General features: G+C 46.7%; 1 protein-coding gene across 2 annotated transcripts in view; it reads left to right on the top strand.

Annotated features, from left to right (window-relative positions):
* Positions 1-3,786: 3,786 nt before the first annotated feature.
* Positions 3,787-25,354, top strand: part of lsp1a (lymphocyte specific protein 1 a) — a 64,089-nt gene continuing 42,521 nt past the window's right edge. Inside the window, exons 1-2 of one of the 2 annotated variants that reach the window (XM_056281487.1) lie at positions 3,787-4,206; positions 15,752-15,898. In XM_056281487.1, the coding sequence (XP_056137462.1) occupies positions 4,148-4,206; positions 15,752-15,898 (206 nt within the window). In that variant the 5' untranslated portion in view covers positions 3,787-4,147. The remainder of the gene's footprint in view (positions 4,207-15,751; positions 15,899-25,354) is intronic. The other variant, XM_056281488.1, reaches the window with a different exon arrangement.

The following is a 25,354-nucleotide window of genomic DNA, read 5'->3' as shown; positions in this document are numbered from 1 at the left end:
AGAGAAACGAAGGAGAGAACACGGAGGACTTTCGCAGGATGTCCTCTATGTTCCTCTAGGCGCAGGATGGCCTGTGTTGCAGCAATGAGACGCAAATCGATCACGTTCAAATACATTTCGGCGGCAATGTTAGTGTGTTCTTTGCATTTTCACAAAGGTAAGCTTTCCTTTCTCTCTCTCTCTCTCTCTCTCTCTCTCTCTCTCTCTCTCTCTCTCTCTCTCTCTCTCTCTCTCTCTCTCTCTCTCTCTCACACACACACACACACACACACACACACACACACACACACACACATAACGTTAGCTAACATTACGTAACTAACGTTACCGTACAGTCTCACAGGCACAGAACTGTTAAACTGATTGTCGAACTGCGTTAGATGGATGATGATGGTGATGATGATGATGATGATAACGTTGGCTAACGTTGTACTTGGATACGATTGGAGTTAGCTGTGATGGATTTAGCTCGCTATGACGCGAACGATTAATGATCCATAGCGTTAACGTTAGCTAGGTAACGTTTGTGCAAACGTAAACAATGCCTGTGATCCTTGGAAGATGGCGCCCGGCGTCGCGTTGCCCTTGGAAACGGCCCAAGCCCGAAAGACCGATTGGCCGGACACAACTGTGTGTGTGTGTGTGTGGGTGTGGGGGGGGGGGATAAAAAAACAAACAAAAACAAACAAACAAACAAAACGCGGACTTCCTTCAAAGTATGCAGGCCAGATAACTACAGGCCTGTAGCTCCAGCCAGCCAGCATACTGTCAAAAGCCCTAGAAAGAATCCTGCTGGATGGAGTGCATGAATTTATCCACTCAACAGATAACCAGTTTGGTTTTAACGCTAGACATGGCACTGACTTATGTCTATTTGCCTTAACGGAAATGATTAACAAATACAGAGGCCAAAACTCACCGGTTCTTATGTGTTTTATTGATGCTTCTAAAGCTTTTGATCGTGTTAATCATAGAAAGTTGTTTGTTAAATTGAGTCAAAGAGGGGTCCCTAAATACATTGTGAGAATTCTGGCTTATTGGTATGCCCACCAGATTAAGCAAGTAAAATGGGGTAATAGCGTTTCAGCCCCATTTGGGGTTAGCAATGGTGTCAGACAAGGGGGAATTCTGTCTCCGGTTCTCTACATTTTATATATTGATGATTTGTCCAAGCAGCTGAAAGCCTGTAACCAGTGGCGGATCTAGAGATTTTTCCCTGGGGTGGCAAAGGGGTGGCATGAGGTTCAAGGAGGAGGGCAATGGACATTATTCTAAACGTATTGTTATTCAAAACTCTGATTTCATCGAATGTATTTTGTTATCTACTGTTTGAGATGAGTTTGGTGCGGGTCTCATTGACCTTCACCATGCATGTACATAAAATATACTTTAAAAAAATATTATCTGATTTATAAATGGGGTGGCAAGACTGTGTCCCAGAGGTGGCAGCTGCCACCCCTTGCCACCCCGTAGATCCGCGCCTGCCTGCAACACTGGGTGCACGATTGGTAATACCTTGGTGAACCATATTATGTAGGCAGACGACCTTGTCATCCTTAGTCCCTGTAGCGCTGGTCTCCAGCAGCTCCTTGATATATGTTCTGTGTATGGTGTGGAGCATGATATCCAATACAATGCTAGTAAGAGTGTTGTCATGATCTGCAGAATCAAAAACATCAATCATCTAAAATTTCCTGATTTTAAATTGTCTGATAATAATCTTGGGGTATGTAACAAGGTGAAATATCTTGGACATTTTATTGCTGAACAAATGACAGATGATGATGATATTTATAGACAATACTGCATGATGTATGCACAAGCAAACACTCGGTCACGCAAGTTTGGTATGTGTTCAGTTTGTGTGAATTTGTCTCTGTTCAGAGCATATTGTACACTACTTTATACTGCACACCTGTGGTCAAACTGCATATCATACACCACTTTATACTGCACACCTGTGGTCAAACCATAAAAAAGCAAGCTTACAAAGGCTTCGGGTAGCTTTTAATGATGCTATGAGAATACTGCTAAAAGACCTAGATGGTGTAGTGCTAGTGAAATGTTTGTGGCTGCAGGAGTCAATACTTTTCAGGCTGTCCTAAGAAATCTTGTGTATAAATGTATTTACCGGCTCAATGACTCTGATAATGTAATCATCATGGGTTTAACTAATGTAAGATTCAGTGCCACATGCTACCAATCCCAGCAGTGGGACCACTGGTATAGCTGCCTTCCTATAAGACACTGATTTGTTCCTTTTATATTATCTTATTGTGTTTACTCTTTGTATTGTCGGGGGTTTGTCTTTTATGGCTTCATTTTCCTTTTTTTTCTCACCTTGTCTTTGTCTGTTATGGACCCTGAGTCTGCAATAAAGTTTTGAGTTGAATTGAATTTATTCAGTACCATCAAAAGGACAAATGGGCGTCTGTCCAGACAGACATATGGCCACCCTAGTAGTGTAAGGTTCACAGTTGGCAGCAGTAGGGAAGGCGTAGCCATCTGCAGCCTACCGGTTCCATTAAGGGATCGACCCAAAGAGCAGCGGTGGATCAGCAAGGCAGTCAGTAGAAAGTGCTCCTCACCATCATCTGGGTCATGCTGCATGTGGGTCATGCTGCATGTGGGTCATGCTGCATGTGGGTCTGGTGCATGTGTTCGCCGTGCAAAGAAACTTCAGCCAATAACACTTGTCCGGCCACAAGAGCAACGTGTCGTCCATATTGCCTCCCTTTGCACCCAAGTATCCGCATGTTGAGAGATTGATGTGACATATGGGGTGGGTTGAATGGAGACGCTGTGCCAAGGCAATCATTCCACCCGGCTGCCTCCGCATAGTTTCATGTTGGCAGGTGATACACAACAAGTGTTCAGAGCGCGAGCGCTTTTTTTGGGGGGGCAAGATTTATTGGATTAGTCTGACAGTTAGAAAATCACAGCTCATGGTGCGAAAATGTTTTGTTAGGCTGTCGTAGACCTGGTACGGATCCCTGCGCGTGGTATATTTCTGCGCTGCAGCTTTGTAACTTTGTTCACAGCGTGTGTAGTTTGGTCCAAACGGACGAAACGTGTTAATTTTGATGCTATTCTAATGGTGATGGCAGGTATATCATCTAGTCCGGTGACACAAAATTAACATACCCAAGAGGTATTCCCATGGAAGGGGGATGATTTTTGGCACAGCGACACATTGCCATTACCATAGACACAGTAGGTCCGGTATGGATCCAGTATGGATCCAGTATGGTACTGATACTGTACCATGGACATAATAAACCCAGTATGAGTACAACAATGTACTTGTGCATTTTAATAATCCTGCCTATATATGAATATCGTCAAGTGTCCATGATATCTGACACTGTGAGTGTCAGAGCCATCAGTCGGTGATAATACCATGTTGTTTGAGACCAGACCCCCCCCCCCCGTCATTGTCCTTCTGATAATCTGGGTGAGATTGAAATTTTTGGGGAGGGAACTGGGGGGGGGGGCTGTCAGGGTGGGCGAATGGGGAGAGGGTTGGATTTGAGGAAGGCAGGCTTGGGAGTGGGGGGGGGCTTGTGGTGTATCGTCTTTCAGTCCCCCCCCCAGGGAAGACCACATGACCCAGCAGAACAGAGAAGGGGATGAAGAAAAAAAAAGAAAAGATGTTGGGCCCTGCTCTGAGAGAGCGCTGAATGAAAACCACATGTAGGACAGAGGGAGGTGGAGAGGGAGGGCGTTGGAGGGGGAGGAGGGAGGGGTGGGTGGTGGGTGGTGGTGGCAGGGACTAAAATCCACACTCCAGGAGAGGAGCGAGAGCGAGAGCGAGCGAGAGAGAGAGCGAGTGCATGTCACTCCGAGCTCGGCTGACATTCTCGACAGGCAGCGAACGGGGGAGAGCGGGTCGAAGAGGAAGACGGGGTGTGTTGAGAGAGTGTGTGAGAGGGAGAGAAGAGAGAGAGAGCGGGAGAGCGAGTATCACACGCAGCGGGGGAGATCTCTTTAGCTCACACTGGCCCCGGGCTCGGGACAGCTGCAGGACAGAGAGCCTCTGTTGTTTCGGTGGAGATAAGAGGAGTATCGTCGCCGTAAGACCCCCCCCCCTGTTCTGACAGAGAGAGAGAGAGAGAGAGAGAGGGAGAAAGAGGAGAGGGAAGAGACCATGTCTAGCGCTATCCTGAGGAGGAACTCCAGCAAGCAAGGCCTCCAGAACCTCATGAGGTATGTCATTTGGTAGTCATGTTAAAGAAACAGACCCCACGGGAAGGCAAATAGGTGGCTTTCTCCATGTCGCTGTGGTTCTCTCTGCCCGGTCCCTGTGTTGTTAGGAAACAAAGCAGCATTCAGGTTTAACCTTTGTATAGACACACACACACACACACACACACACACACACACACACACACACACACACACACACACACACACTCTCTCTCTCTCTCCCTCGCTGTATTCCTCTTTCATGCTCACAGCTAAAAAAAAACTTTTATTATTAGTTTGGTGATGCAAGTAGCACAAGCTTACCACCGTGTCCTCCTTCATGTCACGATACTTGCCGGGCATCATTTTGCCACAGGGGAATACTCATCTTGGGAAAAATATTCCGAGAGGCAGAGTCTGTGTCTGCTCCATCTGTAAGGAAGGTGGATGTTTTGATACTGAGGATGTGAAAGGTGTTGGCATATCAGGGACTGTGTGTGTGTGTGTGTGTGTGTGTGTGTGTGTGTGAGAGAGAGAGAGAGAGAGAGAGAGAGAGAGAGAGAGAGAGAGAGAGAGAGAGAGAGAGAGAGAGAGAGAGAGAGAGAGAGAGAGAGAGAGAGAGTATATGAATGTGTGTATCTCTGGCTTATATTGGCGTCCCATTGGTAAACACATTTGGCTGATTTGGTTGCAGAGGGATTACTGACTGTGTGTTTGGGGGCAGCCCGCGACTGGCTCACTGGGGTTTCTGTCAGCGCTCCTGTTACCGCCGGGGGAAGCTCACTCCCCGGCGCTGCCGGGGAGTGAGCTTCCCCCGACACAACCTGGACAGGGATGGAAACACGGGGTGTCACCTGCCCGTGGGAATCTCCCTTATGGGACCACTTCTCTGTGCTGTGCAGTATGGGTGTGGGCTGCTCAGCTGGGCTACATAGTGAAAGTAGGAGAGAGGGGGGGGGCAGAGAGAGGGGGGGGCAGAGAGCGAGAGAGGGGACCAGAGAGAGCGAGAGAGAGGAGGAGGAGGGAGAGAGAGAGAGAGAGAAGGAGAGAGTGATAAAGGGGGGGGGGGCAGAGACAGAGAATGAGACAGGAGAGAGAGAGAGAAGGTAAAACTTGAGAAAGGGAGTTTGACGCCTGAGAGGTCAAATTGGTCATATGCATCATTCTTTTGTTCTCTCGCTGCTTATGGGGTGGTGCCATATCCCGCCTCAAAAGAACCCCCCCCCCCAAAAAAAACAACAACAACCCAAATGAATACCTCTTCTTCCTCTGGTCATACTTCACTGCTTGGCCCGCTGGGCATCTCTTCTACGTGTCTAATGTAAATGTTCATATCACAGCATCGCTTAAAATCCTCTCTGAAATATGGGGGTCCACAAGTAAACACAGGTGACGCATGTTTACTCCTCTTCCTTGCTAGATTGTCCAATTTAGAACATACTAGAACATACTAGAACATACTAGAGCTTGGCTGATTACCCGCATTATCGCAGAGCTGATCAGGAGCTCTGCAGCCTGCAGAAACTGCTTCACCTTGATGCATTTTTAACAAAAATAAAGACACCGGGTCAGCTGTTATCAATAACAAGACTGTAAAGGTGTCATACATATATCATATAGTGTTGTATATTGTACCGATTGTAAAGCCCTTTGGACTATCTTCTGAATTTGGGCTATACAAATAAACCTGACCCGGTTTGACTTGACTTAAAATTCAGTTGTGGCCACAGACTGTTCCACATCATTCACAACATCCTTAATAAACGTCACTTATTTAAATGCATCACACCTTGTAAACAGTAGCACCGACCAAGCAGCTGTGCCCAGAGACTAAATGATGAAGATGTTCGCCTCTGCAAACATTTGACCCTTATAGCCTCGGACTTATTCCCACCAACGCTATCAGATATCTGTGAGGTGAGTTTGTTTTGTGCAAGGTTAAATCCAACCAAAATGACTCAGTCCTCTACCGGCACTGCAGCTCCTCAGAATCAAGTACCAACGCACAAAGTTCAAAAGGATTACCAACCAAAGCTTTAAATACCTTCAAATTAAAAACAAAAACGGAAACAGGTAATTAAAAGAAAATGACATCCCATCAACATGACATCACACCCGATCTTTCTATTTCGGTACACCAGACACCAAAGGTGCCAATGGGTTAATGGTGCCAGGCCCCCCCAGGCATCCCATTCTAACGTGGCATGTCCACATGGAGAAGATCCGTGGATGACAGCCTCCACCATGTGGCTCTGGTGTTTAAGGTGAAGCAGGTGAGGTTTCTCATACAACCGAGCTGCTCTCTTTGTGCAGCTTACAGGGCGTGGAGGAGAGGATCAGCCTCTCTGTTAGCCCTGCCAGACCTCCCCGTTCTCTCACTCGGCAAGCTTCATTTCGTCCCCTCAATGCTGCTCATTCATCTCTCTAGCAGCTCCATGGGAATGTCTCAAAACATATGCTATTACTTTCCTGAGGTAAGCTGTTCCACAAATGAACATGGAATAGAATAGAATAGAATAGAATAGAATAGAATAGAATAGAATAGGGGCACCTGGGTAGCGTGGCAGTCTATTCTGTTGCCTACTAACATGGGGATCGCCAGTTCGAATCCCTGTGTTACCTCTGGCTTGGTCGGGGGTCCCTACAGACACAATTGGCCGTGTCTGCAGGTGGGAAGCCAGATGTGGGTCACTGCACTTGCGCCTCCTCTGGTCGGTCGGGGCGCCTGTTTGTGGGGGAGGGGAACTGGGGGGAATAGCGTGATCATCCCACGCGCTACGTCCCCCTGGTGAAACTCCTCACTGTCAGGTGAAAAGAAGCGGCTGGCGACTCCACGTGTAACGGAGGAGGCATGTGGTAGACTGCAGCCCTCCTCGGATCGGCAGAGGGGGTGGAGCAGCGACTTGGACGGCTCGAAAGAATGGGGTAATTGGCTGGATACAGTTGGGGAGAAAAAGAATAGAGAGAATAGAATAGAATAGAATCGAAATGTTGTGTTACTCGTGCTAGTGTAGTTGATCTTTCAGGACATTTCTCGTAGACACAGGGACTCAAACACATCTACCTCTGTCCTTATAGGAACTTATTACAAGAGGCCGGGGAGTCACCTCAGAACCTTTGGAGCCATTAGAGTTTCAGTGCCTTGCTGAAGGGCACACATCCTATTTATCACAGCATGCTGTGCAACACTGTCATTAGTACTGATATCGATCATAGACTCTATCAAGCATTGGGATACTTGATGGTCCTCCATAAACAACTCATTCTTGAGATGTGAGAAGAGCTGAGCTCATGGCCTACAGCGCTCGATGAGGAGGGGCACTTTCAAAGCGCAAGAAGTCAGATTCTGTTCGAGGCAAACAAGCACTCGTTCACGTCACTTCACTCATTCAATTCACTTCGCTTGTTTGGAAGAGAAAGCAGACAGAAATTGATGACATCAACTTCCACAGACCCTCCTCCATGTTCCCCCTCCACCACCATCACCACCATCATCCCAGAAGAGTTGGATTAGCTCAGTGTGTTTGACACAGTTTTTCATTTATCATCTTGTGAGTCAGAGAGGGACCAGAGCCAGACTCAAAAACCATGAGGATTCTCTCCCATGTCAGGCGTTAAGCCCATACTCTTAGTCACACTGGCTTACAGAGACACGACATGCCTCACTTCGACAGGACACCTGGCTGCTTATGTACACATTACTGTCACGGAGATCAAACCTGGGATGTTCCACAAACAAAATGATTCGTGTGACCGCATTTCATAATGACCACAACTCTAAAATGGCTCCAAAAACAGCGACCCTTATTGGGGTTGAAATGAAATTGGCTCTGTCCAGCAAAACAGACAACAGTACTTGGAGGGATCAAAGAAGGTTGAAACAGTTCATCTGGATACAACGTTTATTGACAGAACATCTGGATCAACGTTTATTGACAGAAACGTTTCATCACTCAGCTAAGTGACCTCTTCAGAGGTCAACTTAGTTTCTGTCAATAAACATTGTATCCAGATGAACTGATTCAACCTTGTCTGATGTTCTTACCTGGATTATTGAGCATGCATAATGACAGTACTTGGAGGAAACTTGGTGCTGACAGCAGTTACCAACACTAACCGCACAGAAAACCATTTGAATCTATCACTCCGATCTCTGGCACGGCCCCAGCCTGACCCGCAGTTTGTTTTTATCAGATCCTGTGCTGTCCATGTCGGTGGGTCAATGCAGGCATGCGGGGCCTGGTCTGTTTCCAATCAGCCAAGTGAGAGATAGCTCATTTCCCAGCTGACGTCGTCTGCGGTTTCAGATTGCTCCGAGCGGTTTGCGGTGGCGATGTCGTCATTCTGGAGGCATCTAGGTAGACGGTGGTGTGGGAGAGTTGCACGTTCCCCTTCGCTAACCTGCATCAAAAAAACACTCCTGACAACGGCCCTCCCTAAGCACCGTGACCCCTAAATACCCCATGCCTGAGTGGTTCGACTCTCTGTTTACATCACCGGGAGATAAGGCACTGAGGAATGTAAGCGTGACTCTTAGTGTGTGTATGTGTGTGTGTGTGTGTGTGTGCGTGAAGATGGGGGGTGGTGGGGGTTAACTGTTGAGTGCAGAGGGCATTGAACTCTCCCCTTCCTGCCTCCCCTGGTGGATTTTAGCAAAGGCTGTGTGTATTAGGATGACGGGGTAAAGTAAACAATCTGGAGTTTCCTGTTTCCAGGGGTCGTATCGCTCAGATTACAGCTCAGCAGGAGAGGAATGGGCCTATCTTATCTCTCTTACCTGGGTCAGCTAATGTCGACTACCATGTGATACTACGACACCACCGCCCATATAATCTGTGCTGCCTCACAAAGACAACAAGCATTAACTACATGGGGAGGAGAAAAAAACAGTTCTGACTTCATCTCCTGTCATGCCCAATGGACTTCATTGCAAAGGGGCCGATAGCATCGCTGAGCAACATTCGAAGGTAATACCTTGGTCAAATAAAACACCAGTCATGACCTTTGACCTTAAAAACACAGGAACTTGCGCTGCTTTTTTCCATTTTGACTGTGCGGTTGTAAATCTGTGCAAAGCATCACCTACAGGAAAAGGCAGTGCCTCGAAAGATATCTCCGATGGTTCAAAAACATTCAAATGTGTTAGTTAAATTGTCCTCACATACATCAGTTTCCCTTTAGTGAAAATTTGACTTCATCCCCTGCTGAACTCCTGTGAAAATACACGTCAGTCAGGATTTTCAGGGTGCAGCTGAAGAGCGTCTTGTCACATACTCAGCTTCGATGAAAACCTCCCACTTGGCCGGTACACCAGCGTGGCCGCCGGGTTTCCAGACTTGTGGCTCTTCGGGGAATGAAGTGTGCTCCGTTTGTGTGCTGCATGGGAAGGGGGGGGGGCAGACACCCAGCCTTTACATGGTGATTACTGTTTGCTGGCTTTAAGACAGGGGGGACCTGTCGTCACGGCAACACTTGTCTGGCTACAGTGGCTGTCACTGCTGTGTCCGGTCCGCAGCCCGAGATGTGAGAGAGCCATCGACACCGCAGGGCGACTGAGACGCCTCCAGAGGGCCGAGGTCGTGGCTGTAAAAGGACAAGGAGGTTCAAAGTCACACGGCGGTGGGTTAGGACATACCGTCAAACCATAGTCTGAGCGAGTTTGGTGACTCCCAACGACTGATTTCTGGGAAATCGTTGCTTTATTTATTTTTGTGCAGTTGTGTCAGACTGATTTAGGGACCTTCGCTGTCCTAACTTGTTTGAAGACAACAGTGACATCATCTCACAAACGTTCCCTCCATCTGTCGGTCCCACGGAACAGGATTTCGGCCAGCTGAAAGGAAACCGTGTTATTATTGCATCATTCAACCAGTCATTCAACCGATGATAGTGTGTATAATAAAACAGGAAAGCTCCGAGGGCTTTTAATACCTCCAACCTTTATCTTCTTGGGAGTCTATCCTCCATCACGTTGTTTTCTGTGAAACGCTCACGGGAGAACAGTGTATTGAGGTCTGGACAAGCACAGACGGATAGCGATATTGTTGTTGAACAATGCTTGGTTGTGCAGCTTAGCTGGCAGGTGGTAATGATAATGGAGGGGTAAATTGGTTTGTAGGCATGTGCGCCGGTGTTATTGTTCAGAGGCATGTTTTGCTTGTGCTTGACTTCATGTAACTGAGGCTTCTTCTTCTGTTCTGCACCGTTTGTTAGCTGCACGTGACAGCTAAATGATAGGTGTTGTACCAGGGCTACCAGAGGTTCGAGCGAATTCTATGTTTGAGCAGAAATTTTCCCCCGTGGCAACCTCAGACATGTAACTGAGGGTCAGAGGTCATGTGTTCTCCCCGGGCATGCAGCCTCGCACTTTAAAGTCAAGATGCTAAACCTGACAAGGGAGTCGTGGCAATGGAGTCGATTAAAACGGGGCCCAAACCCTCCATATTGGTCAGTTCTAGGTTATTTGCAGATGTTGTAACTTGTTGCCAGTAATCTCTATTTTCTGGTGACGTTCATAGTTCTTCAATAGGAGAGCATGTTCATATGACCTGTATGACACATTCAACACCCATCATAAGGGGACCCCATAGTTAACCATTTACAGAGATATGAACGCTAATTATACCAGATTCTTCAGTGAAAAATACAGTGGTGACCCCATCACATGTCTCCTTCCTTTAGCTCGCTTCACTTCACTTCACTTCACTTCACTTCACTTGAATCTAATCCAATTCAATTCAAGTCACTTCCATGAATTCTGAGGCAGTTCAAGTAAATCAAATTTGATTCAGTTGGATTCATACGGACCACATCTCCCCAACATCAGACCTGGTGAGATGTCAGCAGCTCCTTAGTGTCCAACTAAACTGCACTCATCAGTAGAACTACGCTTTCTAAATCAAGCAGCAACACAACTTTTCATGCACAAATGAAATCATCTAATTGTAGTAGGTTCATCTAACGCTGGGTTTAGTAGTTCATATGAATCGATGGGACACAGTAGTGTGTAGGCGGACACAGGCTGGTTGTTTATGGTTTCCAAATTTCCTCTGTCACATTCTCCGTTTTGAGCAACCGGCGGGATGTTCACAATAGAAAGGGAGATCTTAATGATGGCTGATTACCTGCCAGAGCAGCTGCTGGAGTCGTCTAACATACCAGGCACAGTCAAAATTCATTAGCAGCTGATCTGCAGCTGGTGTTCGGTTTCCCAGGCCGGGTGTGTGAGGGCGAGGAACCAAGCTTTTCACTCATCCCCTTCTCACTAATCTTACTCACCTGTGACACCCAACACTGACCCGATGTGTCTGTCTTCAGCTCAGCCGGCGCGGCGTGCTCGGGCAGGACTCTGGTATGAATTTACAGAGCAACAACACCGGCGGCCCCAGAAAGCATTCCCGCCCCCTCCTCCTCTGGTCTGGCACCTCCGACCCGCCACCGCTGCCGCCGCTTCTGGGCCTCGCTCGGAGGAAGTTAAAGACATACGCATTGTTGAAGTCGTCAGCAGAGGCGACGTTATCCTGATGAAAAACAGATTCTTGGCGCACCTTTCCCCCAGGATCTGGAGGAAGAAAAGACTTTTCTCTGCTGCAGCAATAGCAAGGGGGAGGCTCTGACCTGCAGAACACAAGGTGCAGAGGGAGAGGGCATCCGCCGTCCTGATAATCTAATGTCCTTCTGAGACACATTCGTTATTTGGTCTGACTCATGTTTGGCTTTTGCCAGGGATGAGATAATCCCACAATGCTGATTAAAGAGACAAATTAATGAGAGGGCTGCGAAGTTTGATTCAGCAGCCTTGACCTCATCCCAGCCTCTCCCTTAACAACCTGGGATGGCAGCCCAGTGGTATTGTGGACAGGTTTATGTGAAGGGAGCATAGCATGGTTTACCACCCCATTTGCTGGAAATGCTTTGATAAAACAGACTCCATCAAAGTGACCCTTAGGGAGGGGTTCGATTGTTCCAGGTGGGCCGAAAAATATTCAGCAAAATTGTCCGGTATCAGTAGGCCACACCCAACCAACGCTCCTCGTGGGTTAATACAATATGGATGATTTTAATAGGTTATTTTATTTGGCCGAAGTTTGTGGTGATTTATGAATAGCCCGGCATCAGTGGTTCATGGCTTACACCGTTCGCCTGTCCGGTGAAACAGTCCAGCAAAAAAACCGGGGGCCCGTATCCAGCTGCATGCTGACCTCTTCACCTCTATCCCTTCCCTCGCTTCCTGCCGCCCTGCCCCCGCCTACTCGCCGTGACGCGAACTGGTGATTTAACTCCACCGTGGGAACACAGGAAAGAGGATGAGCAAAGGTGGCGAAAATGGTGGTGACGTTGCAACTTGTGACTTGTGTAGCAAAAAAGCGGAGCGGGATTGTCACGACATCAGAAACGGAGCGGCACCCACCAAGAGAGGTTCCCGTCGCCCAATAAACACACGTGCTCAATTCATAAAGTGCTGAGCTCACTAAAACATTCTAGAACCATTTTTTTTACAATCTTCAGTTTCCTCTCTGTATATCTGTGGACCTGGAAACCTGATGACAACACAGGAAAGAGGGAAAGTAAGAGCCAGGAAGGGTTGGGTGTGTGTGTGTGTGTGTGTGTGTGGGTGGGGGGGGGGGCCATGTAACCAGTGGGCCATCAGGGCCTTCTCTGCTGGCCCACTGGTTACATGGCCTTTCGCTGAAGCTGCGAACTGATCACAACTTTTGCGTGACCGTATCATTAAGGTGACCAGATTTTCAAAATCCCAAACCGGGACCCTAAAAAGTGTACCGCACGTTCGTGCACAAGCTCATCTGTCTCGCCGGATATGAAACTGTAGCGAATTCGGGGGACAACGCAACCACAGAAACTGCCGCGGCCGGGAAGCGAACCCGTATCGCTCGCACCGCAGGAGGCATCGCTAACCGCTCGACTAAAGGGTCAGACTCACGAGCCAGCGGCCAGCGTGTCTTCTTATCCATGCACGTTACAATACTTTGAAGGATTTTTATCCCCTCCCACACAAGACAGGCTTGAGTAGCCCAGGTTTTTGTTTTAACTTCACACATACAGACAAACCAGGGTTTAATTCACACACGTGGTGCATTGTTTATGTTTTTTGATTGGATTAGGTAACATGGGAAACGTCTCTGTAAGCGCTGAAAACAAATATGATATTCAATATTTTTCTTACTGCCGTGAAAACCGGGTCATTTGGGGGGGGGGGGTGTTGAAAACCGGGACGTTTAACTATTTTAGAGATATCTGTCGGGACCCGGGACACCCAGTTTGAAACCGGGACAATCCCGGACAAAACCGGTGTGGGTTCCATTTCTGATCGGGTACAACATCGACTCGGGGTCCTTCTACTACAATCCGCGTTGACATAGAGTTGGTTAGTAAAGGTGCGACTGGTCAACCCAGGTATCATCAGCCAATCAAATGTTGATGCGTGGTGACAGAACGCCGCAGGGCCCAGCCATGGATCAGCGCGAGCCCCCCGGTGGCTAACCAACTCTGAGCTCGAGCCTGTGATGGGTTGTAAGCGCAATGGCCGCCACATTCACAGCTACTGGCGATCTCGTTGCCGATCTACTTCATGGTTTTTTTGCTAATCTGGTAGGACTGTCTCGTGTTTTTTTACACATTCTCCCGGAGTGACTAAATTACTGGATGAATTTTGGGAGCGAAGTCTCAGGTGAGGTGGAACATCCACTCCAGGTTGGTGGGCACATTTTTCTTATTGAAATGAAGGCGGTGCACTGATCATATTGTGGCTATACTTTACTGCATTTGTTGAAGTTGCGCCAGTGACTGGTAACACTGCATCAACTGTGGACACTTGTCTGTTGTTTTTGTGCCATTTGGTGTGTGTCTGCGATCCGGTTGTTGAGTGACATAAAGGAAGAGCTGATGGTGGTGCAGCCATAGCTGCTATAGTGCACAGTGGTGTGCGCTGTGGTTGTTGAAGATCAGCTGTCTTGTTGTTGATCCAGTAGTGCATATAGTGCATGATCGTGTATTTTGTATGTGGCTGTGCTGCCTGTATCGGCACCCATATGAGAAATGTGTGTGTGTGTGTGTGGGGGGGGGGTGCAGTTCGTTGCTCAAGGGCCCGGCTGAAACTGAAACCCCACCGTACGCTACTGCTTGTAACTGCATATAATTAATGGGCCTGAAATGGTGCCAAGCATAGAGGTTTGTTGCTGCTGATGTTCAGGGTCAGAGGTTATAGGCTATCCCACCTACGTCAAACCCTTTAAGAGCCCACTGTAGAAAAAAAAAGAAGAAGCAGGGTGTAACAGATGGAGTGTGAGGTGGTAACGTAGAGTCTGGGAGCAATTAAGGATCTATTAGTGACCCGGCCCCTGCTTTAATTGGCCCAGAAGCCAAATGTGAGTGTAGTAATTTGACTACCCAAACACCCAGATGGAACCTATTGACCAGTTACCGCTGCTGTCTCCTCCAGGGCTGAAACAGTAGACAACCTCTCCCCACACACTCGCATTCACGTTGTGCTCCAAAGCACTGCCATGGATTCCATATTCAAGTCTTCAAACTGGAAAGGAACTAAAATGGCAATATTGCATAGCTGACCTTTTATCCAAAAAAGTCTTGAGGTGAAAATACTTTGCTCAAGGGCACTTCTTTACCAGGTATGGATTTTAAAGGCACCAAGTGGATGTTACATATAAGAATTAAACCTTTGCTAGTTTGGTTACAGGACAGCCTCCGTCACCTTGGGCTCACTATGTTAGAAAGTTCAAATCAGCGAAGGCCAACACAGAATTGACAGCCTCCCCGCTGAGGTTCATCGTCGTCCATTGTGAAGGAGCAAGGAGCAGTAACGACTTTCCAGGTGCTCGGAGCAACTAACTCTCAACAATAAACTTTACCCTTTTCCAAAGGAGCAGCGGAGTGATTGAAAATAGCAGTCTGTCGTACTGGGCAACTTCCAGTTAAAAAATAGTGAAAGACTTTAGAGCGGCTCCAAGTGGCCAACAATAGAGGATAATGGTTATACTGGGAGGCTCCCAGTGACGAAGAGCAGAAAGCCATTTTTATGTGAGGGCCTTCCCAGAAGCCAGCTCTGTTTGACTGTTAATTTAAATGAGAATGTGTGCAGACGTGTGAATGTGAAACAGGACACTTTTGCAAAACCAAAATAAAATCAAAACACAGTGCTCAAAAAAAATTGTACCTTGCCCTCTAAAGGTTGAAAAAGAGGTTTTGACTGTTTGTAATAAATGTAGTTATATAATGCAAACATGGGGTGAAGCCCCTCCATATGTCCTGCGTGTTTATCATGGAGATAAACATAAGAGTGAATGCTATGTGAGGCCTTCATCCTTCAGAGGTGTTGTGGCCAGCGTCACGTTCTCGAAGCAGATGTTCTGCTTTCAGGCTATCAGACTCTTCAGGAATTAACAGCCCTTTGTTTAGAAACGTCTTCCTGTGAGGACGATGAGTCAAAGTGCCCATGTCATCCATAAAATATGACCCTTTGGGAAAACTGCCTCTCATTTTGTTGTGTGTTTTTGTTTTAAACAACGTCTTGTCTGCACACTTCCTCCAGGGTGACGGCCCAGAGGAGCGTGGAGGATGCTGAGGAGGTGGAGAGGGAGCGCAGGAGGAGGGCCCGGGAGGCCATCCGTAGGATGGACAGCGGCTCCGGGCCTGGAGAGTCCTCCCAGGAGAATGGGACACCAGCGGAAGACAGCCTGTAAGTAAAAGCAGACAGGAAACTAGCTAGCTAACAGTTGTATGCCCCCATCTACCGCAGGGACTGGTGGATTTCAGAAGTTCAGTAGGACGCCTTTCACTGCTTCACAGGCCAAATTTGATTTTTAGGGTTGTAAGAATCCACCAGCTGATGTTTCGTCGAAGTGTGTTGAAAGTGTCAAACTGTCGGTGGCTGAAACTGTAGTCAAACTATTCTGTTACACCTACAGAGAAATATTCATGTTTGGCTTAAAAAAAGCTACTCTATATTTCAAATTAGAAACTCTAAATGGGCAATGTTACATCTCTGTGTCAAATCTGAGCACATCTCTAATGACTGTAGACAAGAAAATCGTTAACTTCATATCCTATCGCCAACATGGGCTTTGGCAACTACATTATTGTGCGTTTTTGCTCCGTGATAATGCACCGTGGAGAGATTTCCTTGTCATGCTTGTTAAGTCAAGCCGAGTGGCATTTATTTTTTACGGCCCTAAATCACAATTGCTGTTTCAGGGGACTTTACATTCACACGGTTATAGACAGGCAGCTAGAACAAACGACACCCTCTAGCATTAGAGTCCTAATTCAGTTAGGGGAAAACTCCTCAGTAAAACCATCTCGGGGGGGGGGTACAATCTCAGGAAGAGTTTAAGATGAGTGATCCCTGTTCGAGGACGGATAGATGTGCAGTAAGCGCGGAGCGGGCAGAGTGGACAATGTGGTAACAGACTGTTGTCATAGTTGTCGTCTGTAAATGTCAAATCCAGCCCTGCCTTGGGTCCGCTGTTCCCACAGGTTCACTGCTGCTGCCGTGCATGACCAATAGTTTATGGGGTTGTGCTCCCTTAGCTAATGGATGTGAGGTTCCATAAATCAGCTGTTCCCAATGGGAAGAGATGCTAAGCTTACACTCCTCCTCCTCTCCCTCCCTCCCTCCCTCTCTCTCTCTCTCTACTTTCTTCCTGTCTTTTTCTCTCACTCTGTCTTGCTCTCTCTCACTCTGTCGCTCTCTTTCTCTGTCTCACTCACTCCCTCCCTCCCTCCCTTCTCTCTCTCTACATGAAGGGGAGCACACAGCTGCCTTCTCATTACACAACACCTAAGGAATGTTTACTATAATGTCTTGCTGAAACTACCAGTATGTCATAGCCTGTAGCGTGAGCTGACTTTTAATTTCAGACACTTAATTATAAACTGCCATCTCCAACACCCACCTTCTCCTTCTACATGAAGCCCCCCCCCCACACACACACACACACATACAAAATACAAAAAAGTACATCGGTGGCCCCACTTTTTCCAGTGTGCATTAACCCATTATCCATCGAGTCCCATTGCAATTTGAAATTATACAGTTTAGTCCCAAAATGTAATCATACTGTAATACTTTCGGGGCAGCATGGCTCAGGAGGCAGAGCGGGCCGTCTAGTAACTAGAAGGTCGCTGGTTCGATCGCCGGCTCCTGATGAGCAGGTTGGTGCCTTGCATGGCAGCCTTCACCATCAGTGTATGAATGTTTGTGTGGCTGGGCGAATGTGAGGCGTACACTGTAAAGTGCTTTGAGTGGTCGGTAGACTAGAAAAGCGCCATATAAATGCAGTCCAGTTACCATTTACTTTAAGATAGACTTTCCTTTCTTTCTTTTGTTCTTACTTCTAGTCTCCAGGGAAGTCAGAGGTCATGGTAAACTACAAAGTAGCTCCTGTAGATCGGTAGGGATTCAGTGGTTTGCTCGAAGACACTTTAGCGGGGTTGACACTTGCCGTCCCAGTGGCTTGACCTAGGGGCCTCTAGCTGAAGGGCCATCTCTCTGACCGCTGGGGCAGAAAAGAAAGTGGTCTTAGTAGGTTTTGCTGAAATTGATTGCTCTTGCATAGCCAGATATATTCCCGCTTTATGTTTTAGTGCTGTGCCAGTGCAGGAGAAAGGTCTTGAAGAAACCATTATTGTTCAGGAATACATGAATAAGACATTCTGTGTTGTTTGTATCTCTTAAACCAATCAGAATAGCAGAGGGCGGGACTAAACCGTGTTGTGCTCACCAGCACCGTTAGCAAAATCCTGCTGAGGGTAAAATGTTATTGTCATAGATTTTGTGCATGGTGGGATATGGATCGATTACCTTAAAGAAAACTCCATGCAAAATAACTGATGATATTTGTTGATTGTGCCCTGTGATGGACTGGTGGCCTGCCCAGGGTGTCTCCCCGCCTGCCGCCCAATGACTGTTGGGATAGGTTCCAGCATCCCCGTGACCCCAGCTGGGATAAGCGGCTTGGATAATGGCTGGCTGGATGGATGTTGACTGTGCAAAAAGAGAGTTAAGGCTAAAAAACACAAACATCAATGTCCAAGGTGTGAAGCCTGGTTCAAAGAACATGTGTTTTATAAGCTACCAGTCAGCAAACAAGTGAGAACGACCCTTTCAGATTATGCTTTTTAAAAACATATCCTTTGAGTGTCTCTAAAAGAATTCATTGAATGAACTAAGCAGGCCTGCCTTGTTGCACAATCCAAATCCCGCTAGAGTTTTCTGTCATGACAGTGAAACTTGCTAGCGTAATTGTTTGGTCATTGTTATCGCTCATAAGACAAGGACTTTGAAAACAGCAACATGTGGAGAGTGGAAGAACATATGATACCTAAAATAAAAGGTATCAAATAGACACAAATAGGATGCTTTTTCCAGTGGTTCACATCTAGTGAGTCAGACAATATCTCACTTTTATGATACCCACGTTTCCATGGTGGAAAAAGCTTTCTACTTGTAACACATCATTCAATGTTTGATCAAACACAGCTTACAAGTCTCTCTCTCTCTAATAAAAAAAAAAAGAAAAAGAAACTGAACAGAGAAAACATCTCAAGATGACCCAAATCGACCATTATATGCTAACAATCATTTCGATTTCCGCCAGTTCTTTCAAATGACAGAATTTTTTTGTTTGTCGTGAAATCTTGAAAGTGTTGACTTGCTGGCAAAAGACTAAAAAGGGTTTGGGAAAAAATCCCACCCCCAAATATTTGGAATGCGCTCAGTGTTTCCTGTCAGCAAACCCCGGGGAAGAAAGGCCCAGATCATAACATAGAGGGTCGAACATCTAATGACTGTCATCACATCAGTTGGGGGGATGGTGGTTGTTTGACAGGCGTATTGCTGACATCCACCTTCAAACAACCATGCTGTATTTCCATGAATGTTTTGGGCATTTGGCAAACACATGTAGTCCGGGCCTCTGCCAAGCCTGAAGGTGTGAAGTCACAGCGCCAATGTGGGCAAAGCCTGCAAATAAAAACTCCGCAGTATTTAAGATCGATATGGGATATGAGGTAGTGAGTTTTTAATAATGACATAGTGGATAAAAGCCAGGTTGTTGACAGATTTATTGGATGTTAACGGACCGCTTTGCCGATTTTCAACCCCATCTCTATCCGAATTGGGAATATAGTGTGAAAAACACTTGCAGTTGTTGCCGATGTTCTCTGTTGCAATACCTGTTCTTCTTCCAGCACCAGCGCCATCATTTGGTGTGACGGATATTTAGTTGGTGACAAGGAGGAACGACAGGCAAGTTAGTTCGGCTTGGATTTCTTGTCCCCGCCTCTGCCTCAGCCAGGGGACGTGTTCTAGATGTCACTCAAAAACAAAACTTCCTTGCTCTCTTCACTTGTATTGCAAACTAGCTACATTTCCAACAGTAAAAACAGCATCCCAAAATATGAGTGCAGAGGATCTTATGGACGAGGACACATTTTAGTGTTTTGGCTGACTCGGATATTCAGACGTGTTTATTCAAACCAGAGTATAAAACCAAAGACGTGCAGCAGAGAAAGGATTGGCTCCAGCATCCCCGCGACCCTGAGAGCAGGATAAGCGGCTTGGATAATGGATGGATTGATGGAGAGGATTGGCTGCGGCTGCATTAGCCGAGCAAGATGACATGGCCTGCAGGGACCATCCAAATTCTGAGCTGCCGAGAGCAAACAGCAACTGGTGGTTCCTTTGCTGAAATTGCCCTTCGGTGCCAACAGAAACCGAGTCATTCTGCTGCAATGCATTTCAGCTTGGGCAATGTTTGTCGGATGCTGTCGCTGACACCAACCCTGAGACAGCCTGCGTATGCATTACTATGCATGCAAGTCTAACTCCTCACATGGACGGAGGTATGCTGGGCACTTTCTTCAGGATCCTGAAGATAAACTGGAAAAGACAACCAAGACCAGCAGGGCCGAGAGGTCAAATGTCCATTGATTGACCGTTTTATCACCTAGCCAACAAAGTAATAGCTATAGGCTAGTGTGGTGATACTCAGCAATGTACAGACTGTCAACCTCATGTCACCCAGATAAATTCTATAATATTGTAGCGAATTCGGGGGGGGGGCACCCGGGACACGAACCCGAGTCTCCCGCACCACGGGCGACTACGTTAACCAGTCGACTAAAGGGTCTAATCAGTTAGCCAACCGGATCATGAGTCTACTCATTCATGACACGTTTAAGCATATCAGCTCCCTCACGCCTCATCTGAAGGTCAGCATCTCCAACAGCACAGTGTCCACGTCACTGCAGTGTTTTTTTTTTATAGTTAGGACCAGAGAAGCTGCACCCTACTGGCCCACCAACACAGTTTTCTCAGGAGGTCTCCCATCCAAGGAGTAGCCAAGTCCATACCTGCTTAGCTTCCATCAATCGGCAGAGCCAGGGTGCATGTCGGTATGGCTGCCATATGGTAAGCTCGTATGCCGTTGGTATGCTGTATGTAGGCACTACTGGTGTGGCTCCATGACCAGAAGAACTCCGATATTCCCGTCAGTATAGCACGCACTGAGGAATGTATTGCTTTAATGTACTACATTTACCCTCAACACTGATTGGACATCCGCATAAAAGGTGGCGGAATTTCCCTTTAAGTCTATATAGTGGAGTCATTTTGCCAGCGCTGTTATCCAGAGCAACTTATCATGAATGCAACCGTAGTCTATCTTTGCAACCCTTGGATCTCCAAAATAATCTGAAACTAATAGTACTCGTTGATCAAAGAGTAATCACATAAGAATCAATACAATTGAAATAAAGGGCTAACGAGATTGTCAGGCGCAATCTTTTTAAGATCAGTTAATGTGACTCGAGGAGGATGACCAGGAGTCAAAGCTGTAGGTGATTGCCGGACAGATTTAAACTATCCTCCCTTTGTTGTCAGAGCCATAAGTCCGCACCAGCATGTCATAACCACAACAGAAACATTCCTCTCCTGGACCCAGGTGTCATTTTATGTGCAGGAACAGCCGCTGTGACATGTAACCAGCATGCAGCAAGTGCCTTACGGGATTTAGCAGCAGCTGAAACACACAGTCCCACAATCGTTGCTCATTATCGCCAATTAGTCATTGAGATATTAGATGCAGGCTGCCATCTGGAGAGCCCTGTTCACTGGGGTGGCCAGAGAACCCCCTTAATCATCTCAGGAATGCCTCAGGAATCCTTCAGCCTGCTTATGGGGAGGAGGCCAAAAAATTTAATTAACTTGATCGAAGATACTGTGTGTGCTTGAGTTGCAGAATAATAGGAGCTGAATTGCGACAGGGCATTTCACATCTCAAATTTAAGATGATAAAGTTGCTGAAGTGGTGAGGAACACTCATTGCCAAAACGGCATCCATTATTTACCTCAAATAAAAAAAATGTAAATGACTGGACTGAAGATGATGTGATGTAAATGAAGGTAAAAGTTGCTTTATCCTAGTGTGTTGGTCAGTGTGGATCCCAGGATGCAGTATTGTTCAAGTTTGATTACTGACAGCAGTTTATACACACTAGGAACTTGTATGGTTGGGGAGATAAACACAAAGACACAAGGACATGGGACAAGCATTTGAAAGCTCTGTCTGGGTGGCGTAGCAGTCTATTCTGTTGCCTACCCCCCTGGTGAAACTCCGCATTGTCAGGTGAAAAGAAGCGGCTGGCGACTCCACATGTATGAACAAGATATATCATTAACATGATTTTCCTTCAGCACTTGAGACACTGCTGTTATGTACCTGCGAGTCAGTCCCACTGGCTGATAGGCGACACAGTGCAGGTCGGTGAAGCTGAGCAAATCCCATCTGCAGGTTAGTGCCCCGCCGAGGTGCAACATGAAGACATAAAGCACGAGTTCAGATGTCATGGAGGTTTTGCAGGCACCAGGTGCGCTTGTTTGAGTGAACCCAGCCGGACTCTTGTCAGGTCCACACAGAACCTGGTGTGTGTGTGTGGTGTGTAGATGGAGGCAGGTGGTTTGGAGGAGAACTGAAAGGCTTTTGTGGTGACTGATGGTCACTCAGCATGTCTTCTCCCTCTGCTATGGCAAGGTCAATATTGACTCAGAGTTCTCCGAGACCCTCTCCGTGAGTCTACACCTCCTAACACTGTGCAGTTTCCCTGAATTTATACAAATGCCTCTGTATTCAAGTATGGAAAAATACGTATAAGTTCACAGCATCACCCTTTTAGTGCTTAATGAAGCTCTCCCTTATGTGTAAGCCACAGAGAGGTGTGCCGGCAAATTTGAGGTGCATGCCATGTTTGTTGTTATGAACTCTGCAAATATATGTGTAACTATATTGAGTATACTACATAGTACACTTTATCTATCTATCTATCTATCTATCTAGCTAGCTAGCTATCTGTTTATTTATTCAAACACCCCCTCCCCCTTTTCTTCCCAATTGTATCTGGCCAATTACCCCACTCTTCTGAGCCGTCCCGGTCGCTGCTCCACCCCCTCTGCTGATCCGGGGAGGGCTGCAGACTACCACATGCCTCCTCCGATACATGTGGAGTCGCCAGCTGCTTCTTTTCACCTGACAGTGAGGAGTTTCACCAGGAGGGCATAGCACATGGGAGGATCACGCTACCCCCCCCCCCCCGAACAGACCAACCAGAGGAGGCGCTAGTGCAGTGACCAGGACTCATACCAACATCCGGCTTCCCACCCGCAGACACGGCCAGTTGTGTCTTTAGGGACACCCGACCAAGCCGGAGGTAATGCGGGGATTCGAACCGGCGATCCCCATGTTGGTAGGCAACGGAATAGACCACTACGCTACCCGGACACCCATTACGTAGTACACTTTATTTCCGTTAATACACAGGTTGTGGGATGGGTAATGTTTCACCAAACAGGCTGTGAACTGGTGCAACAGGAGTGTTCTGGCTGGTTAAATGGTGTGTGTGTATATATATATATATACAGGGGTGCACATAATTTTTTTGGTCTGGTTCTCAAAGGAGCACCTGAGGTTCTTGCTTGGTGCTCACCTTTTTTTAAATGCATTTTTCCATGACCCACCCACCTCACAAAATGAACAAAATATGAGGGATATGTGGATAACATTACATGTACTTTAATTTCAATTGAAAATGAATAAAAGCAGTAGGTTACAACACAATGTCTGTTCTTTAAAGTGCCATACATGTGACTTTCAAATGAAATGACTGCTCTTCAAGCACTGAAAACTAAATATACAAATGACTGCTTTTTCAAACACTGAAAACCAAATCAAACTCACAACAGATACTGCTATTTAAAGCACTGAAAGTTCTGTTATCCTACAGGACATCATCGTCATCTTCATCACTCCCCTCCAGACTGTCTTCCTCTATTTCAAAAACACCAGATGTACTAGGCCTGCTCCTTTCTCGCTGCTTCAGCCTACGATTAGCTGTTTGCATCCACAAGTCTACTGCTGGCTTTGGGTCAAAGGTTTCTGTTGTGAACTTAGATAAGTGGATGTGCATTAGAGATGAGAGGCGATAGGCTGACAGGCAGGATCTGTACTTGTTTTTTATTATATTCAGGTGTGAAAATCCCCTCTCACACGCAGCACTGCTCAAGGGCAGTGTAAGAGACAGCAGAAGGACTTTCTGAATGTTGGAGTAACTGCCTGGGTTGCTGGTGTTCACTACATTGACTAGATCATGCACAGAGGAGGCTGCCAAACGTTTTCCAGCTTGCTTTAAACGCATCCACTCTCTTAAAGTTGAATCTTTGTCAACATGCATGCTGGCGTCATATTTCTCAAGGATGTTATTAAGTGTTGTGTTGCCAAAACTGTGGAGGTCTTTCATTTCATTAGGCCAAGTTGTAGGATCAAAAATCAAAAAGTGATCGCATGACTTGAGGGATTCATATCTGCTTTCAAATTCAGTAATTAAAGCTCTCAACACATCAATCTTATCCCTGTCAGCTTCAGCATGTGCCACAGTCTCCTCCCTGTACTTGCCCTCACTGCCCATCAGTAGCGTCAACTGTCCAATAGCAACCATGAGCTCATCTTTGCATTCACCAATAGTCAGATTGTCTTTCTGGAACCTGAGGGAGGTGAACTGTAAAATGTTCCCAACATCAAGCATGTTGGCTAGGAAACAATGAAAACGCTCTGTGCTGATATGTTTTAGGCTACTGTCATCACTTGTTGCCACTTGGATCTGAATGGCTGGTAACATTCTCCATATTTTAAACAGAGTCTCTTGTCTCCATGCAGACCATCTGATGTTGTGGAACTTACCTAGTTTGACAAAATCAATGTCTTTCTCCTCACATATCTTTTGTAGTTGTGAAATTCGTTTTGCACCCCCTTTCTTTAAGTAAAAGCTTAGCAAAGTGATGATAGATTTATTAAATGACTCACAGTATGGGACCGCACGATCAGCTGACTTTGCGCAGTTCTCCAACGTGTGGGCGGTGCACAGGATATGCACAAGGGAATCCCCGATATCCACCATCTGACGTAATTTGGGAATGACCCCGTTGTAAACCCCAACGTTGACCGCTGCTCCATCACTGCATACCGACACCAACTTTGCCTTCCACTCCGCTAAACCACAATCATTGAACAGTTGCACAAGTCCATCCACTATGTCCTGTGCTGTTCGGTTGGCCCCCAGATTAATTAATCCAAGGAAGTCTGAGCTGTATTCGCCATTGCGGGACACAGAAACAATGTACACAATTTCCTGCTCCGTTTTTGTTATATCTTCGGATCCATCGAAAAGCACACCCCAAAATTCAGCTGCTTTCAGTTTTTCACTTAACTCTGAACTTATTGTCTGAGCGATGCTCTCCGTGATGCGGGATCCCCCTTCTCGCGAATGATAAACTGTCCCGACGTTAACTCCTAACCTCTTGAGAAGCGGAATATCCTCCTCGTATGAACGCATAGGACGTGCGTGTTTCGCTCTGTGAAAGGCCAACCAGAGCATGTTTGTCAGTGCCTGATGTTGTTCTTCCGTCAGTCTGTCTCGCCACGTGTCGAGCGGGCCGCTGGGTCTCTGGTCCTGCCTGCGCCTGTTAGCAATAGCTTCCGCTACTTTCTGGTGTTCTCTGCAGTTTACATGCTTATCAAAAGCTGGATGGCTGAAGTTTTTTGTCCCCATATAAAAGTGGCAGTTTCTATCCGCTAATGTGGGA

The sequence above is a fragment of the Lampris incognitus genome, chromosome 6 (assembly GCF_029633865.1).
Source record: "Lampris incognitus isolate fLamInc1 chromosome 6, fLamInc1.hap2, whole genome shotgun sequence".
Classification (NCBI taxonomy): Eukaryota; Metazoa; Chordata; class Actinopteri; order Lampriformes; family Lampridae; genus Lampris; species Lampris incognitus.
Note: the sequence above shows the minus strand (reverse complement) of the source record. Positions and strands in the feature narration are given on the sequence as shown.